Source organism: Plasmodium fragile (assembly GCF_000956335.1).
Source record: "Plasmodium fragile strain nilgiri unplaced genomic scaffold supercont1.12, whole genome shotgun sequence".
Classification (NCBI taxonomy): domain Eukaryota; phylum Apicomplexa; class Aconoidasida; order Haemosporida; family Plasmodiidae; genus Plasmodium; species Plasmodium fragile.
Window position 1 is genome coordinate 338,635 of NW_012192592.1, and position 16,031 is coordinate 354,665.

The following is a 16,031-nucleotide window of genomic DNA, read 5'->3' on the forward strand; positions in this document are numbered from 1 at the left end:
TTTTTTTTTTTTTTTTTTTTTTTTTTGTCCCTACGCCCTTATTTCCATTTTTTGTAAAGAAACGAAATGAATGTAACGTGGTACTAAGGACGGCACTTCTTTTTAATGAAGGGGAGCTTACTCATTGTTTTTGTCACACTGTTAGCGTCTTCCTTTTGCTTCCTTCTTAAGGAGAAGAATGGTTTATTAGGGTTCACGAGGAACAACTCCATCGGGGGGAGAGCAATTAAGGGTAGGGGTATTGGGAGGAAGTTCCTAATCAGATGGAGGGAAGGATACGTGTGTGATCATGGGGGGGCGATCCAAGAAGGAGTTGTGCATACGCACGACAACTCGAGTGAGCATATGCAGGGGGATAACTCATCCCTAGGTCAAGGACCCCCCAAAGAGGAAACTCTTCACCATCCTCCGACAAGGAAAAAATTTTTGAATGCGCAGAAGGAAGACGATTACTATCACCTGTATCTGCACCACATATACAAAAAGGTAAAACTTATTAAGAAGCAAAAATATTTGTACAACCCTTCTAAGTACGAATCCGTTAGGTCCTACATCAAGCGAGAGTTGAAAGAATGCCTGGACATGAACACCGCCGCGTACCTCTTCAAAGCAACCGAGTACTATGCGAAAGGTGTGTTGGATGTCTCCGTGTATGTTAGCGAAGTGATCCACCTCCTCAGCTTCTTCACCTTCAACGACAAATGCAACTTGGACGGTGAGGAGGGGGGTGACGGCGGCGTGGGTGTGCATAGCGACAGCGTGGGGGTGGATAGCGGCGTCGTGGGGGTGCGTGGCGGAGGCCATGGTGCTGACGAGCAGGTGGGCGTGGATGAACAAATGGAGCAGATCCTCAAGGGGGGTGGGAAAAACGACACGAACGAGAAGAGTGGAAAGACAAAAATGAACAAGCTGATCGAGAAAGACGAAAAGTACAAGTCCTTCTGCCTGTACTTCACCCGGCTAGTTGACTCGGTGAGCGGCTTGTTCTGCTGCATTGGAAAAAGAAGTAAGCGAGAAGAAATTATCACCTACCTCAAGACCTCCAACTTAACAGACAACTGGCAGAATTATAACACGGAGGACCTAAACCTAGATACTAATTTCATGATATACATAATTAGGCTTATAAAATACAAGGACCCCAACTACCTATGCTCCTTGAAACGCTTGAAGGAGTACACGGTGGAGCAGGTAAAGGAGATCTTCCTCAACTGTATGCGAGACGGTTTGCTTGACTTGGACTATTTGATCATTCTGCAATCGGAGTTCTTGGCCAGAGAAAACACCCGCGGACAAATGGCTACTCCAATTTTCGCTCCGTCAAGTGAGGGTAGCGGTGTCAGCGGGGAAGAAACCCAAATCAAACACGAACATCTGCGCAAGCTAGAGCAGAACTATGAAGCACTCCTTAAGAAGTACACCTCAAAACAGAAGGAACAGAAAAGGGGGGAGCTTAGCGATGATCAGCTGAAAAATGTCATTAATGAAATTTTGGAAAAAAATGCATTTCTGGTTAAGGGAAAATCGGACAAGCTAGCTAAAAAAAAAAAAAAAAAAAAAAAAAAATGCAAACCAACTTGTGGAAAACCTAATACGTATGGATCTACATGAAGTGGAGCAAGAACGCCTACAAGAGGTAATAAAAAAGTGGTGTGGTGAAGGCACCATGGATGTGAAGAACTGTACCAACCTAGTCAAGCGGATGAACAAGCTCCTCGATTCGCACGACGTGAATGTTGTCATGCGTTTGAGGCAGAGGGGGGGCGGCAGCCCCAACGGCGACCCAAACGATGGCCCGAACGGCAGCCACACAGCGGAAGACGCTGCAGAAGACGCTGTTACTGTGAGGGAGATACGAAGTAGCAGGGACAGCAAAGGAGAAGAAGTGCACGCGGACAAAAAAGTAGACCTGTCCGATGTCTCCCTCTCAAATTTGAAAAAGTACATAACATATAGGAAGGCGCTCGAAGTGAAAAAAAACACGCAAGGGAATGTAGCGACGGAGAATGTAGCGAACGCGAATGATAGTGGAGGGAAAAGCAGCGAGAAGAACCCAGAGGGACTGTCCCAAATGGACCAAGACGTTCTCAAATATTTCGATGTGACACAGAAGCAAGATTCGGTTACTTTTGAAATTAATGATTTTATTTTGCAGAATGAAATGTCTTTGGCCCATCTCCCCCACAGGGGGCAGCCCGTCGTGGATGCCTTTCCGGGCGAAGTGGGAAGGGGGTTGCGACATGAAGTTGGTGAAGAGTTTGGTGATGAGTTGGGTGATGAGATCGGTGAGGAGGTTGGCGAAGAGTTTGGTGAAGACTTAGGTGAAGAGTTTGGTGAAGACTTAGGTGAAGAGGTTGGCGAAGAGGTTGGTGAAGACTTAGGTGAAGAGGTTGGCGAAGAGTTTGGTGAAGACTTAGGTGAAGAGGTTAGTGAAGAGCTGGGTGAAGAAATGGGAGATGAGGTGGGAGACGATTCTGGGGAAGACCTTCTAGAAGGAGACAACTTCGAATCCCCTTTCACGAACGAAGAATCCACCCCTCGAGGGAAGAAGACAAAAATAAACAAAGACAAGAAGGGCCCAGCGGAGAAACTCCGAATACACTTGCACACGCGGGGGAGTACCAAGAGTAAACACAAATTTGAAAATCTCTTCCCAAGCAACTTTGAAGAGAAAATGGAGCTGCTGATGGTTATACTGAAGGAGGAGGATAAAGACAAAAAGAAGGTCATCGTGTGTGCAGATGAGGAAGAGAGGAACATGATTCGAATGAAGTGTATAGTGGAGGGAGTCGAGTATGAACAGATTGTTAGCACGGTAAAGAATATAAAGAGGTACATGGAGAAGGGGGGTAACTTCCGTAGCGTGTGCTTCGTTCTGATGGACGAGCTGGCCAGCACGCTGGAGCTGCGCAAGGTGTGCAGCGGGCTGTCCGAGCGGGGTGACGGGATCAGCGATGGGAAAAGCAGCAGCCAAGTTGACCATCGCGCCAATCACGCCACGCACGGCAGCTGCACCGATGGAGAGAACCTGCGCGACGCGCAGAGCGACGTGACCATCTACCACTTCGCCGAGCACGCCCCCAAAGCACTGGCCCTGAAGAAGCTCTTCCACACCATTGTTAACGGCGAAGATAATATTATGCTTTACATGAAGCATAGGACGCGCCAGGGGGACAAAACCCGAGAGGCGACCAGGGAGAGGAAAAGCAACCCGATTGGCAAAACAAATCACAACGACGTCTTCGTCCCCTACCGCAAAAGGGTTCGCAAGAAGAAGATTTCCAAGAGCGAGGAGAAGTGGTTGGCCTTCAGAAGAAGGACGCTGAAGAAAATTGAAGAGATGAAGCAAAAGGCGCATCTAATTAAGATGCGGAAAATGAAAAAACGGGATCAAAAGGTACAAAGGGTCATTACCAAGTTGAAGTCAAAATCGAAATCGAAGGGGAAAGCGAAGGCGAAAGCGACCAAAGTGGTAGCAAAAAAAAAGTGAAGCATAATTAAACTGTAGACAGCGTGATAAAAAAAAAAAAAAAAAAAGGAAAAACCACCCGGGCAAAGTAGAAAACACCCCATAGAAGCGCATCGCTACTTTTTTTCTTCGGGTTCGCCAAAGAGCACATACAAAATTGTACTTAAAAAAGGGTAAAGGTAGAGGTAGAGGGGTAAGTAGGCTGTATGTCTCCCCATGTCGCTTCTCCCTTTCCTGCCCCCAGAATTACACGTCTTGCTGCATCTTCTGCACCATCTCGCGGAACAGCCCTTCAGCTTCTAACTCTACAAAAGGGGGGGAGAACCGGTTTTTACTTCCACGTGGGAAATCGCACTGATTAGGTGAAGAGGGATAACCTGCCGGTGGATCCTTCTCCACAGATGTGAATCACACCCCACGTGTTCTTTTCTTTTTTTTTTTTTTTTTCCCTTTTTTACGACTCGTAAAACTGCTTATCGGTTTGTTGGTCAGTAGGGTTCTTCCTCCACAGCGAGTTGCGCCTTCCACAAGGGATGCGTCTCTCGTCTGTCCCCTCAACCCTGTTGACATTTTAATTTTTAATCTTGCATGAGCAAACCTTAACACACGTTTCGCTTCGCTCCGTCTCGCACCGTCTCATCTCGTCGCATTGCGCTGCTTTTTTTTTTCTTTTTTTTATATCCTTGGCTAACCTTGGTTTTTTTTTTTTATCAGAGTTATGTTACGTAGGCAATCGTACACTTCGAAGGAGGCGTCATCAGTGCACCTCTCCCGGATGGTTACTCCTAAGGGGGGGGACCAGTAGTGGTGAGGCATATGTTGACAAGTTGGTGGCGCTATTCACCTGCCCCCGTTGAACATATACACCTGATCATTTGCGCCGAGCATTTTTTTCTTTCCCTCTGTGTGTCCTCCCCCCTCCAATGACACAGTACCAAGTAGACAAAAAAAAAAAAAAAAAAAAAAGAGGCGTTGCGTTACCTTCCAGGTTGGCCGAAATTATGTCCTTGAGTTTCACAAACGTTTCTGCATACCTGTGGTCATATATGATTTCGACGTCTCGATTGAAGAGGTGGTTGTCACTCACTTCTATCTTTTTGTATTTGCCAAATTTCTTCATCTTGAAATAGGGGTACTTGTGGACCCGGTGCTTGTGCAGCATGTCGTTCTCGCTGACGTTCCGAATCTTTTTTATCCTCGTGCCGTCGCTGCATGGGGGGGTGCATAGCATAGTGGGTGGTCGTTCACGTGATGGTGCATAGTGTAGTGTGTGGGGTAGCCCCCGTCCCCCACACACACACTCCTTCCGTCACCTACATTTTGGGGTTCATAAACTGCTTCCACTCGCGGGCGCTCCTAAAGTGGATGGCCCTCAGACAGAGGCCAAAGCATTTTGCCTTCTCCATGGGGCCCGCGTGGGTTGGCACCCCTCCCGTTGCACTTGCTATCTTTGAGAAGCCTACTGTGTGGGTCCTACACGCATAGAGTAATGACACCTTTTTTTTCGAGCCATATGAGGGGGGGCGCGGGACCCAATCCGATGATCCCTGTTGGCATCCACTTAGGATGTGCTCTCTTTTTTGGTAACACCTCAAGTAGGGAAAAAAAAAAAAAAAAAAAAAAAAACGTAACAACAAAAAAAAAATGTGACACAGGAAAATGCAACAAAATGGCTCCCTCGCTAAATTGTGCGCAGTAGCGAAGAGATTCCCCCCCGGAAGGCAAATTATAAAAGGCAATGCCTCTGTCAATCGCACTTATAGCGCCCCTCCCTAACGCCGGTGAAACGGTAAATCTCTCAGGTGCAACGCGTGGCCAGCAGCTGTTTTCTACCTCCCGCCCACCCGTTTCTACTTAAATTGGCCATCTACATATTTTGTGTGGGAAAAAAAGGGAATCCAATTTGTGAAAAAAACATTGTAGGGTCAGCGTGACAAAGAAGAAATTAACCATGTGAAAAAAATAATAAAAAAAAAAGAATACCAAGTCACCTCCCCAGGACGCATATAAAAAGGACTAATTAATGAAGGGGGACCCGCTTTATCAAATGGCTCCATCGAGCACAGAAACAAAGACGAAACCATGTTTGCGTATTTTCTAAAAGGGGTTAACAAATGCCAGGACAGAGCTGACGTGGTGCATCTGAGCAAAAAATTAATTCAAAATATACATCTGCTCGATACAAAAGAAATATCTCTCTGCTTGAATAAATTGTCAAAGGTGCATTTTCAGGACAAGTCCTTTTGGGAACACGTGTGTAGAATAATCACCACTACGGATGGCAGGGTACTGGGCAAGTTCAAGTGTCTGCGGGCGAGGCAGGGCGGGGGCATCCTCGACGCAACCACGTCTGCCGCGCGGAGAGACGAAGTAGCACTCCCCCCAGGAATGCCACAACAAGGGGATGCACTTATCACAAATCGAGTCAACCCAAATGGAGTTCACCCAAGTGGGGGAACCCGGGGAAGCGGCCCCAATGGTCAAACGCACAGGAGTGACCTCCACTCTACCGCCAATCACACCAAAGACAAACTGCTGCACCATTTTAACATGGAAGAGCTGTGCCTTGTCCTCAACGCACTGGCCAAGGTCAACGTAAGGAACGAAGAAATATTAAAAGTAGCTTCACAAAAAATAATTAAAGAATTTGAAATGAACCGACATGTGGTGAACACGATTAAAGCGATTGGCAGTTTCAGTGTCTCCACCCCTGGTAGTCATCATGGAGGTAGTTGTGACCCCATGGGGCAAGCGCTCCAAAGCGTGTACCGAAATTACGAGCACATGAGTAGGAACCTGACGGAGAGGGACATCAGCGTGCTCATTCGGGTAATGCTCACGAGGGGAAGCCAAACGGGGGAGGGACAGACAAATGGCAAAAGGACAAGTGGGGCCATCGCAGCACAGGCCACACAGGGGGAACAAGCCAGCCAAGTAGGACGTAACCAAGTGAACCAAACGGCCAGCGCGCTGTTCGAAAAACTTATAAGCAGTGTAAAAAAAATTAACCACATAAGCGAGCAGAGCATCGCACTGATCCTAAACGCATGTACCAAGTCGTGTGTAAAGAACAAGGCCCTATTAGATATGCTCAAAATTGTTATCATTTTGAAACTTAAGCAGGACAAGAACAAGTGCTCCGACATTTTCGTGAGCAGCGTAACGCACTCGTATTCTTCCTTCGCCTACCGAGACAGGGTACTTTACGACACCATCGCTGAGTATGTTTGTAACAACATGGATGGAATAAATGTGAGGGCACTTGTAATTATTCTAAACAGCTTTGTAAATATTGAAATTGTTAATGTGAAATTGTTTAATGTTGCTTTGGGGAAACTGGCCAAGAGGGAAGTCATAAATGGCTTGTCCAATCAGTGCACTTCCAACATCGTCACCATCGTCACCAAGTCGTATAATTACCTTTGCACGGAGAAGACGCGCTTCATTTTGGAGCTTGTGAAGGGACGCCTGCGCCGCGAGTTCGCCCGGGCCGGGATGGGCACCACCAAGCCTGAACACGGAAACGCGAACAGGGACGAGGCGAACACAGACGCACCGATGAGCTTGAAACAGCCCAGGCGAAGCGCCTTCCTCGAGGGCTTCCTCCCTAAACACCTGACCAACCTACTGAACAACCTGAGCAAGCTAAACCACGCGGACGCAAACCTCTTTGCCCTATTTTCTTATCTCATTTTAAAAAAAAAAAACGAAATTAATAAGCTAGACTTCCTTAACATCACCAGTGCATACGCACGCTTCGGTTACGTCGACCACGAGATTTACAAGCTGATCCAATTGCATGCACAGAAATATTTGTTAGACAAAAATTTGAAATATATGGAGTTCATTAATATGTTTACCAGCATGGCTACATTCTCACTGGTCGAAAGGAACAGGAGCACAGACCATCGTGTGAGGGAGCGTTGGAAGGGGGATCAGACTGGCCGCTTTGTAGAAATCATTCAAGTGATGGTAGAGTGGCTGAGGGGGGGGGCTGACAGCAGGCGGGTCCTTGGCGGGCACGGGGATGATCCAGGCGAGGACGACGCCAAGGAGGGCGGCGTGAACGATGTACCAGACCGCTCCCCGGGCCAGCACCACGCGCGCATCAGCGACCGGAAGAACATCATTGAAAACCTGAGCGCCAAACACACCTGCTGCATCCTTGCCACCATGAGTAAGTTAGACATGCACGACAGGCAGATATATGAACAATGTGTAAAAAACATAAAAAAAAAAATTCTTAAGATGGATTCAAGGTCCCTGACCATGTACCTCCTTTACGTGAGCAAGTTCGGCTTGACCCCCGATCGGTACATAAGAACGCTCATATCAAATAGCTTTAAAATGGCACACCTCGAGGTGGGGATGAAGACAAACGTGGTTGATGCTAAGGCAAAGCAAAGCGATCTCCTCAACAAGATGTTCACTCTTTGCACGCAATTACAAACGGAAGACGTGGTCAATGCAGTTTATATCGTTAGAAGCCTCATAAAGAATGACCCAAACTACAGGGACAGCATATACGTTATGTGTGCGTACTTGGAGGGGATATACGCGGGGGTTCAGCAAGGTAGAAAAGGGAATCTAAATGTTAGAAGTGGATCTAGAAATGGAACGCAGAGCAGAACCTCTTGCAGAGGACAAACGGACCAGAACATCATACATATAGGCGAGGCAGACGATCCCAACGTCACCCCTCTGCTAAGCGGCCGCAAGCTGAACACACAAACGGCTTGCATCCTCATGAACACGCTGGCCTTCATAAACACACATGTGCGTTTGCCAAGTGAAAGATACACCAAGATTGTTTCTTACCTATTACTCTTCTCCCTACGCTTCATGTTTGACCGACTAAACCTGCGCCGGCCACTGCAGGAGCTCCTCTACGAAGATACATCCCACATGAAAAGCATGAAACAAAGCGTTGACAAAAATGCTAGCCAAAATTTTAGCGACGTAAAAGGGGTTGTTAAGAGGAAGATCGACTCAGCGAGCATCCGGCAGATAATCACAACCGTCCTCATGATATTCCACTTGCGTTTGCTGAACCCGTTTTCCAATTCCTCCCCCCAGTGGGAAGTGACAAATTTGGCTAGCTACCCACTAAGGCTACTACAATACGTGTACTTCTTTTTAAAATTCAGCCCCATCGCCCCTTTTGAAAAATACACATCGGTTTATAACTCGGTTAGTAACAGGAGGAAGCTGACCAACTACTGCGGTGGGGGTTACTCCCACGTGGACCCAACTGGGTCGTCGAGTGAACTGCTCCCCTCCATCTCAGAAGGCGAAATTGGCATCTACCAGACAGTCGCGTCGCTGCTGAAGCGGAAGGGCTGCGACGCCAACTGCACACTCTTGTCCACGTACGGCGTTTATATGTACTCTGTCGACGTGTTGATTTTGCGCCAAGGCGTGGAGGGGAGGGACCGACTCGTGGTAGGAGAATGACGACCATTATAGGCCATGTGATGTGGTTTGCTCTCAGGGGTCACCCACTCTTCCCTCAATTAGTTGTTTTCGTCCGCCAACCCCATTTGTGCTTCATTTGTTTTTTTTTTTTAAACTTTGTTTTCCATCTGAGGGGAAGCATCTTAACGGCGCACCCCGTCGTGAACTCCTCAATAATGTGAATGCCTACCATGTTTGGTGCCATTGCGAGTGGCCAATAACTAAAACGGAAGAAGCACCCCCCTTGTATCTTCCGAATAGGGGCCTCACCCTCCAAAAAAAAAAAAAAAAAAAAAAAATGAAACAAAACTTGCAGAGTGCACCGCAACCAGTGGGCTATCCGCTTTCCCTTAGCCAAACCAAAGAGAACGGAATTGCCCCACCTGGATCAGCGTGTTGTGGCCATCCCCTCCATCGTATGCTAGTGAGAAGGGGTTTTTGCACACCGCTGTGTAGCCTTGTGTAGCCTTGGTTGTACCAGCTCGCTCCAACAGGGGTGTGGAGAGGTAGGTGGGGAGGAACACTCTGCCTGAAGTGAAAACCCAACCCAGTGAGCCTCATGGCTAAAAGGGAACGCTTTTATATATAGCTTTTTTTCTTCCACTCACACATGTTTCCCCCTATACCTACCTTCACAAAATGGAGGACAAGCCCAACCCCCCGCACGCGCAGAAGCTCACGAGCGTGCAAGTCAATGTGGAGGGGCTGAAGAAGGTGAAAGGAGAAAAGTTGAACTTCCTGTTCGAAGATATAAAAAAAAGCGCAACGGTGGAGGACCTCTTCTTTCACATTAACAAATGTAATGAAAAAATCCATCGACTAAATGTGTTCGCTGATGCTCCGCTCATCAACCTAAGGAGCTTGACAGAGACAGATGTGGAGGTGAAGTACACACTGCGTGAGCAAAGCAACAACTATGTTATAGGGACCAATGTAAACAACAGAGGAGAAGTAACGGCCGATTTAGAAATAAATATACCTTACCTGCTCAAAACGATAAACAGTTTTCAGCTCAAAGCTAATATAAGTAGCTTGTACACAAATAATTTTGGTATGCGATTTGTTTTCCCCCACCTAACTAACCTAGCAAATTTAAAATTAATTCTTGAGGGCAACCTCAGCAGCTTAAGTAATACACAACATGGGTCCTACTTGGTGAAGACCAACTCGCTTAAAACATTCCTCGTAGGAGAAAGGCACACACTCATTTGGGACGTAAATTTTAATACACTCTTTCAACGCATAAGTCAAAATTATATTCCCTCAGAGACCATGTTAAAAATGCCACACAAGTATATAAAACATACTTTACGCCATGTGTACAAACGGGACGCTCTGGGTTACGGCTGGCCAAAGGAAGTATTACATCCACAGGGGGGTCGTCATGGTCCCCTTGAAGAGGTACCACATGGACACATCGATGAAGGAAGCCCCAACCCATCTCAGATCGTGGAGCACACAAACTACCCCACGTCAGGATACCTATACCAAATGGAAAGCGAATTCTCCTTGCCATTCTGCGAAGCGAATTTTTTTAAAAACCATTTATACTACCTATTTGTGAAGAGACTCCGTGAAAATTTTTTAACCTATGTAAGCTTTACCAATGGGGTGAAATATGATTTTAATAAAGCCAACCCGTACCAACTAGGGGCCTTCCACTTCAGTGGAAGTGTCGGCAGCTCCCTAACCTTCAGAGGCTTCGAACACAACAGCATTGGGGACACAGATGTGGGTTACAAGTTTGATAAAAAAAAAGGAGAGTACCGCATTTCTTATAATTACTTGGGGGCCAACTTCATCACCAGCTTTCAATTCTTGTGTAAATATATTTTGAAGATGCAGAATTTCAATCCCATTTTATTCTTTTATGTTCAGGTGGGACGACTAGGAAATCATTTTTTTTCTTCCTTTGAGCAGCTAAAGAGAGACTTGAGAGTGTCCACTGGGATCGGACTCATGACATACATACAGAAGAATGTCTCGCTGGAAGTTTTTTTTAATTTCCCCTTTTTGCACCACTTGAATGACCGCACCAAGTACTTCCAGGTGGGATTAAACTTTAAGGGCATGTTGTAGAGTGCGCGAAAAAAAAAAAAAATCAACGCAGCGTCCTCCCATGAGAACCCTGTACACCACCATTTCATGCTTCCCCCCTTTTTTTTTTTGTCGTTTTTTGCCCCCTTCTGTCCTCCTCGCTGCGGTTGACTTGCATCATGAGGGGGGCTTGTCCACCGTCGCACAATGAGGACTATGCTTCAAATCTTTTTTTATGTTTAAATTAAATAACGCTTAGTTTGCTACACTGCTGCACGGTCCATTTTGTTTTTTTTTTTTTTTCCCCCACTGGGCGCGTTATCTATATTTGAATGTTGTCACTCCGCACGTCGGGGGGATTCACAACCAACTTTACATTTTTATAAAACGCCTCGACATACACATAAAACATAAAAGGCGTAACAAAAAAAAAAAAAGGTATATGCACATGGTGGGGGGGGTGGAAAAAAAAAAAAATTCCGGTCACAGGTGTACCGATCTATGGGGTGCAGAAATGCATAGACTTCAAAGTTGGACTGTCCACAAGGGGGAGAGACACACGAAAGCCGCTCCTCTCATATTTAACTAACTCTGTCCCTTTTCGTACAAATGCTTGTTCTGCATAGGTGGTGGTGGTGGAAGACATATAGAACAGTGTTGTGTGCGAGGAAATGGAGGAGGGGTAAAAGGGAGTGATGGAAAAGCCATGCTCGGTCCCCTCATATGTATAGGGATCCCCCCATGTGGGGATGCTCAACTTACCTCCTCGTAATACTTATTCGTCTCATAGAGGGTCTGGCATATGGGGACAACTGCCATTAGAATAATGACGCCATAGAAAAATCGCATTATTGGTACACGCACTGCCTTTGGTTGGTTGGCCGTGTAATTTATTTCTTCACCGGGGCCATCCTTGTTCAGTCTCTTCATACCCATGTTAATATTTCTCCTTTCAACAAGGTTAAAATTGCTGCTGATCAGGAAGGGTGTGCTTTTACCCTTGACCGCCTGGCGGCCTTTACAAAATATGGTCCGTATGCAATTCATTTTTGGGTCAGCTAATGCGTTTCGTTTTGGCTGAAGAGAGGCAGGGAGAGAATTAGCATACCACGCGTAAAATGATCAAGTGTTGCGTCCCGTATGTGCGTGTGAGAAAAAAGTGTATGCCTGGTGAGATATTTTCATTGAAGCCTTTTTTTTTTTTTACACCTTGCTCATATCCTAACCCGCAAGTTGCCTTCGCCCAATTTGAGGAAACTTAAAAGGTGTTCCTAATTTGAGTTGCGCTAAGGGTATGGGGGCATGTGGAATTTTTTTTTTTTTTTTTTTTTTTTTGCGGGCGGGTAACTTCGGAATAATTTCCTCATGCCTTAGGGGCGTAATTGTGAAATGAAAAACGCACTCGGCGTGTGCCATACTCAACCATCACAGCAATCGCAACGATCTGAATGATGGCAACATATATTTTATTTTTTTACCCAATTGGTATGTGCCGTGTATGGGGGTGAAGGACTCCCCATCACGCGCGTTCTTTCCATACGCCAGGATGAACAAGCACTTTTTTGGGAGCCCTTCTTTCCCCCACGAAGAATACTACTGTCAACAGTGGTGGGGGGAACAAAAAAAAAAAATACACACCTACGTAATACACATAATTATATATATATATATATATATATACCTATTTTAAATAGTTTCCCGCGACATGCCGTTTTGTTCGTCACCGAAGGGGAGATCATACATGGACGCTTCTCCAACGATGCAAAATTTAAAAAAAAAAAAAAAAAAAAAAAAAAGGCACAGAGGGAGGGGCCTACCTTACGGGTCTGCCACGGGATGGCACAACTCCCCCTTGGCGGTGTTCAAAAAAAAAAAAAAAAAAATGTGTCCCAGTGGGGGGATTATCGTCCGCCAGTCTTGCTTCTAGTTTGATCACCGCTCACTCTATCTCAATGAGGTAGTCCTTAATCTCATTGGGGGTCAAAATTTTAAAGGGCTTATCGTTGCAGGCCACTCCTATTTCAATGCTCTTCTCGTTCATGACCCCTTCGTAGCTCTCCTTCAGCGTGAGGATGGCTGTGTGTATGGCGTCCTCCACCTCGATGTCGGTGCTGTACCTCTTCTCTAAAAAGGAAATATTATTCTGGTAGTCTTTTCCTATACAAGTAGCTAGCCAATTAAAGTAACAACCAGAAGGATCAATTTGATACAGGTGGTACCCATAAGCATCAATTCCGCAGATCAGTAGGGACAAGCCAAATGGTCTGACTCCACCCGTCTGGGTAAACTCCTGTACTATGGACGCTATTTCTTTAACAAGTTCCTTCACCAAAATTTCATTTCCATATTGGAGGGAGTACCTTATTGCTTCCTTGCGGGCACGCTTCAGTAGTACCCGGAAGTCTCCAGGCATTCCTGCGTACACAATTCCAATGTGCTCGCTGATCTGCTGAATTTTGTATATGCTGTTTTCTTCTATTAGTTCATTTGGGCTCTTCTTCTCCGTTGCTATTATGACACCATTCTTGGCTCGGATGCCTTCACAGGGGGGGGAAGGGGTGCAGATGTATAGAAGCGAAGTTATATGCAGGGGTATGCCAATGGACATGAGTGTGAAGCCGGGGAGGTAAACGAACAAAAGCGGGAGGGAAAAAAAAACACGGGCACGATCATGTTCATAGGCGATTGAGCGAAATGGCCCCACTTTTTTCCCACCAACACGGGTGCTACAAGCGCTACGCGTGCTGCGAGTGCTTACCTAACGCAGGAGAACTACTGGAGACCCTATTCAGGGCATATTCAATCTGAACTAACTTCCCCGTGGGGCTAAAGGTTGTTAAGGAAAAGCTGTACTCCCCATCGGCCATTTTTTCTCTCCCCTCTTTAGCAAAAAAAAAAAAAAAAAAACGAGAAAAAGAGAGGTGTGCCTCTTCACACTTGTGTTAACACTACACTTTATGCTATATTATCTCTTCTTAGTGGATGTAGGGGCGAGGCTACAAAAATTTGCATACGAACAAGTGAGGAACTATACCCTTGAGTGTTCACCTGTAGGGATGCATATGAGCATATTTTATATATAATATGCCATACAAAAATGTGCGGTTGCGCGTGTACATGGGATGGGAGTGGGTTTTCCCCTATGGGTGATCCTCAAAACCATGCCAGCGCATTAGAGGGCGATTCTTTAGTTTTTTCCTATTTTTTTAATTTTTTTTTCTTTTTTTTTTTTTTTTTCATTTTCAGCTTATCCAATGAGCTCTTAGTCCATTAGAGCTTCGCTTTGATTTGTTTCACTTAACGTCCGTTAACTTCCCTTTTTTTTTTTTTTTTTTTTTTTTCATATTGACACATGCAATGCGAACCGTGGGGTCAACATTGCCTCCCCGTTGCGCCGAAAAAAGATCGCACAACATGGTGTACACAAATGGGTGAGGATTTTTTTAAATTGAAAAAGTTTGCAGCTGGGGGTCGCATGAACATTTCAACAAAAAGGGTGTGAATCTGGGTTGGTATGATTTTTTTTTCGCACTGGGGAAGCGATGACATACGGGGGAGCATACACATAGGTACAAAATTGTACATATAAACACATGCATGTATGCACATAGTATATGTACAATAAGCATGGGTGTATTATCAGTGATTAGATCTGAGGCCAGTCTCTTAAGCACATCGCCGCTGTTATGCCCATGTAGGGACCCTTTTTTTTTTTATCTCCCCTTTTCCTTCACCAAGAATTTACCACCGAACATGTGACCGGCGTCTCAGCCAATTCACCCCCCTGATCAAAATGCCACTTTCACCACACCGCTCAACTTGAAAAGACATTTTTTTGTTAACAATGTGTTAGTAGTTAATGTGTTTTCCGTTCGAGAGGAAGGGGTGGGGGCATCTAAGGCAGAAGAGATAAACCCGTTGCTATCAAAGAAAAAAAAAAAAAAAAAAAAGGGAAATACACAAACGGACGTTTGTTAGACTTCCCCATTAGCTACTCTCGTGACATGTACTTTGAAGCCCAAGGGGAACTTCCGCCTTTTCTTAAACGAATCGATATAACCCTTCGTGGAACCCTTCTCACAATTTTGCTTCGAACACCCCACATATTTTTTTTCTACAGTACCTTCTTTCCGTGTGTATAACAAAATTACCTGCCGCTAACCCACCTGCATAGTTACGTACTCACCCAGAGTGCGCCTTACACAATTTGTGAGGCCCACGTAAGGGACTAATTACACGTCTGGGACACACCTATGCGGACGATGTTAATACACTCGTTTTAGCTCGGCTTAAAAAAAAAAAAAAATGTGGACATTTCCCGCGTTTGTTTATTTTCCCATTATCACCCTATCAAAGACTTAAAAAAAAAAAAAAAAAAGGAATTCCCAAAGCATACCCCTTCCATGTGTACATTAGAAAGTTGAGGAGGGGGAACGTGGACGAACTAGCTAGTGCTATGTTCCCTAATGCTAAAAAAAATTATGTAGAGGTATGTTTGCTCCCTTTGCCTCGACGTGATTCACTAGCGCTTGAAAGGCAGCTGTGCTTTCCGCTTGGCTACATGGGCAAGGTGCAAAAATAAAAAAAAATAAAAATAAAAGAAAAATGGGAAAAGTTAAGAAGGCAATAGCCCTTTACTTTGCCAATTTTTCACTTTGGAAAAGTCCCTCCACACTGTATATTTAGGCTTACTATTTTTTTCACATTTTTTGCCTTGATCATTTTGTCCCCTTCGACACATGTCCAACCACAGAGGACCATTCCACACACTTCCACTTTGTCAATTTCATAACACTGTCCACACAAATTTGAGTAAACTTCGCCGCTGACTTCAAAGGATGGATGACTTCAGTGACTTAAACAGATCAGGTATATGCCCTTTTTTTCTCTCTCTTTAACACATACATATGCAATCGAATCATGGTGGGAATTCACGATGATACTTCAGTGGGGGAAGTTACCCCTATGTGAATGTGTCTCTTCTTGTTGCAACTGTTTTGTGTCCACTTGTATTTTTACATGAACAATACACACACAAGAAACAAAAAAAAAAAAAAAAAAAAAAAAAAAA

General features: G+C 45.3%; 8 protein-coding genes across 8 annotated transcripts in view; 5 read left to right on the forward strand and 3 right to left on the reverse strand.

Annotated features, from left to right (window-relative positions):
• Window positions 1-105: 105 nt before the first annotated feature.
• On the forward strand, window positions 106-1,611 carry AK88_01438 (uncharacterized protein; the record flags this gene model as incomplete). The annotated part of the gene is made up of 1 exon (XM_012479073.1): window positions 106-1,611. The coding sequence occupies one exon, from the start codon at window positions 106-108 to the stop codon at window positions 1,609-1,611; it is 1,506 nt and encodes a 501-aa protein (XP_012334496.1).
• A 55-nt stretch (window positions 1,612-1,666) lies between these two features.
• On the forward strand, window positions 1,667-3,490 carry AK88_01439 (uncharacterized protein; the record flags this gene model as incomplete). The annotated part of the gene is made up of 1 exon (XM_012479074.1): window positions 1,667-3,490. One exon carries the CDS (start codon window positions 1,667-1,669, stop codon window positions 3,488-3,490), a length of 1,824 nt encoding a protein of 607 aa, XP_012334497.1.
• Window positions 3,491-3,715: 225 nt separating this feature from the next.
• Window positions 3,716-4,875, reverse strand: AK88_01440 (uncharacterized protein; the record flags this gene model as incomplete). The annotated part of the gene is made up of 4 exons (XM_012479075.1): window positions 3,716-3,774; window positions 4,162-4,254; window positions 4,451-4,677; window positions 4,787-4,875. 4 exons carry the CDS (start codon window positions 4,873-4,875, stop codon window positions 3,716-3,718), a joined length of 468 nt encoding a protein of 155 aa, XP_012334498.1.
• Window positions 4,876-5,551: 676 nt separating this feature from the next.
• Window positions 5,552-8,923, forward strand: AK88_01441 (uncharacterized protein; the record flags this gene model as incomplete). Its single annotated transcript, XM_012479076.1, has 1 exon — window positions 5,552-8,923. One exon carries the CDS (start codon window positions 5,552-5,554, stop codon window positions 8,921-8,923), a length of 3,372 nt encoding a protein of 1,123 aa, XP_012334499.1.
• Window positions 8,924-9,562: 639 nt separating this feature from the next.
• On the forward strand, window positions 9,563-11,002 carry AK88_01442 (uncharacterized protein; the record flags this gene model as incomplete). Its single annotated transcript, XM_012479077.1, has 1 exon — window positions 9,563-11,002. One exon carries the CDS (start codon window positions 9,563-9,565, stop codon window positions 11,000-11,002), a length of 1,440 nt encoding a protein of 479 aa, XP_012334500.1.
• Window positions 11,003-11,545: 543 nt separating this feature from the next.
• Window positions 11,546-12,007, reverse strand: AK88_01443 (uncharacterized protein; the record flags this gene model as incomplete). Its single annotated transcript, XM_012479078.1, has 2 exons — window positions 11,546-11,578; window positions 11,723-12,007. The coding sequence occupies 2 exons, from the start codon at window positions 12,005-12,007 to the stop codon at window positions 11,546-11,548; spliced, it is 318 nt and encodes a 105-aa protein (XP_012334501.1).
• Window positions 12,008-12,899: 892 nt separating this feature from the next.
• Window positions 12,900-13,827, reverse strand: AK88_01444 (uncharacterized protein; the record flags this gene model as incomplete). Its single annotated transcript, XM_012479079.1, has 2 exons — window positions 12,900-13,498; window positions 13,719-13,827. 2 exons carry the CDS (start codon window positions 13,825-13,827, stop codon window positions 12,900-12,902), a joined length of 708 nt encoding a protein of 235 aa, XP_012334502.1.
• Window positions 13,828-15,798: 1,971 nt separating this feature from the next.
• The window catches only part of AK88_01445 (uncharacterized protein), a gene marked incomplete at both ends in the record, with an annotated part of 3,083 nt that continues 2,850 nt past the window's right edge, over window positions 15,799-16,031 (forward strand). Inside the window, one exon of the mRNA XM_012479080.1 lies at window positions 15,799-15,829. Coding sequence (XP_012334503.1) covers window positions 15,799-15,829 — 31 coding nt within the window. The remainder of the gene's footprint in view (window positions 15,830-16,031) is intronic.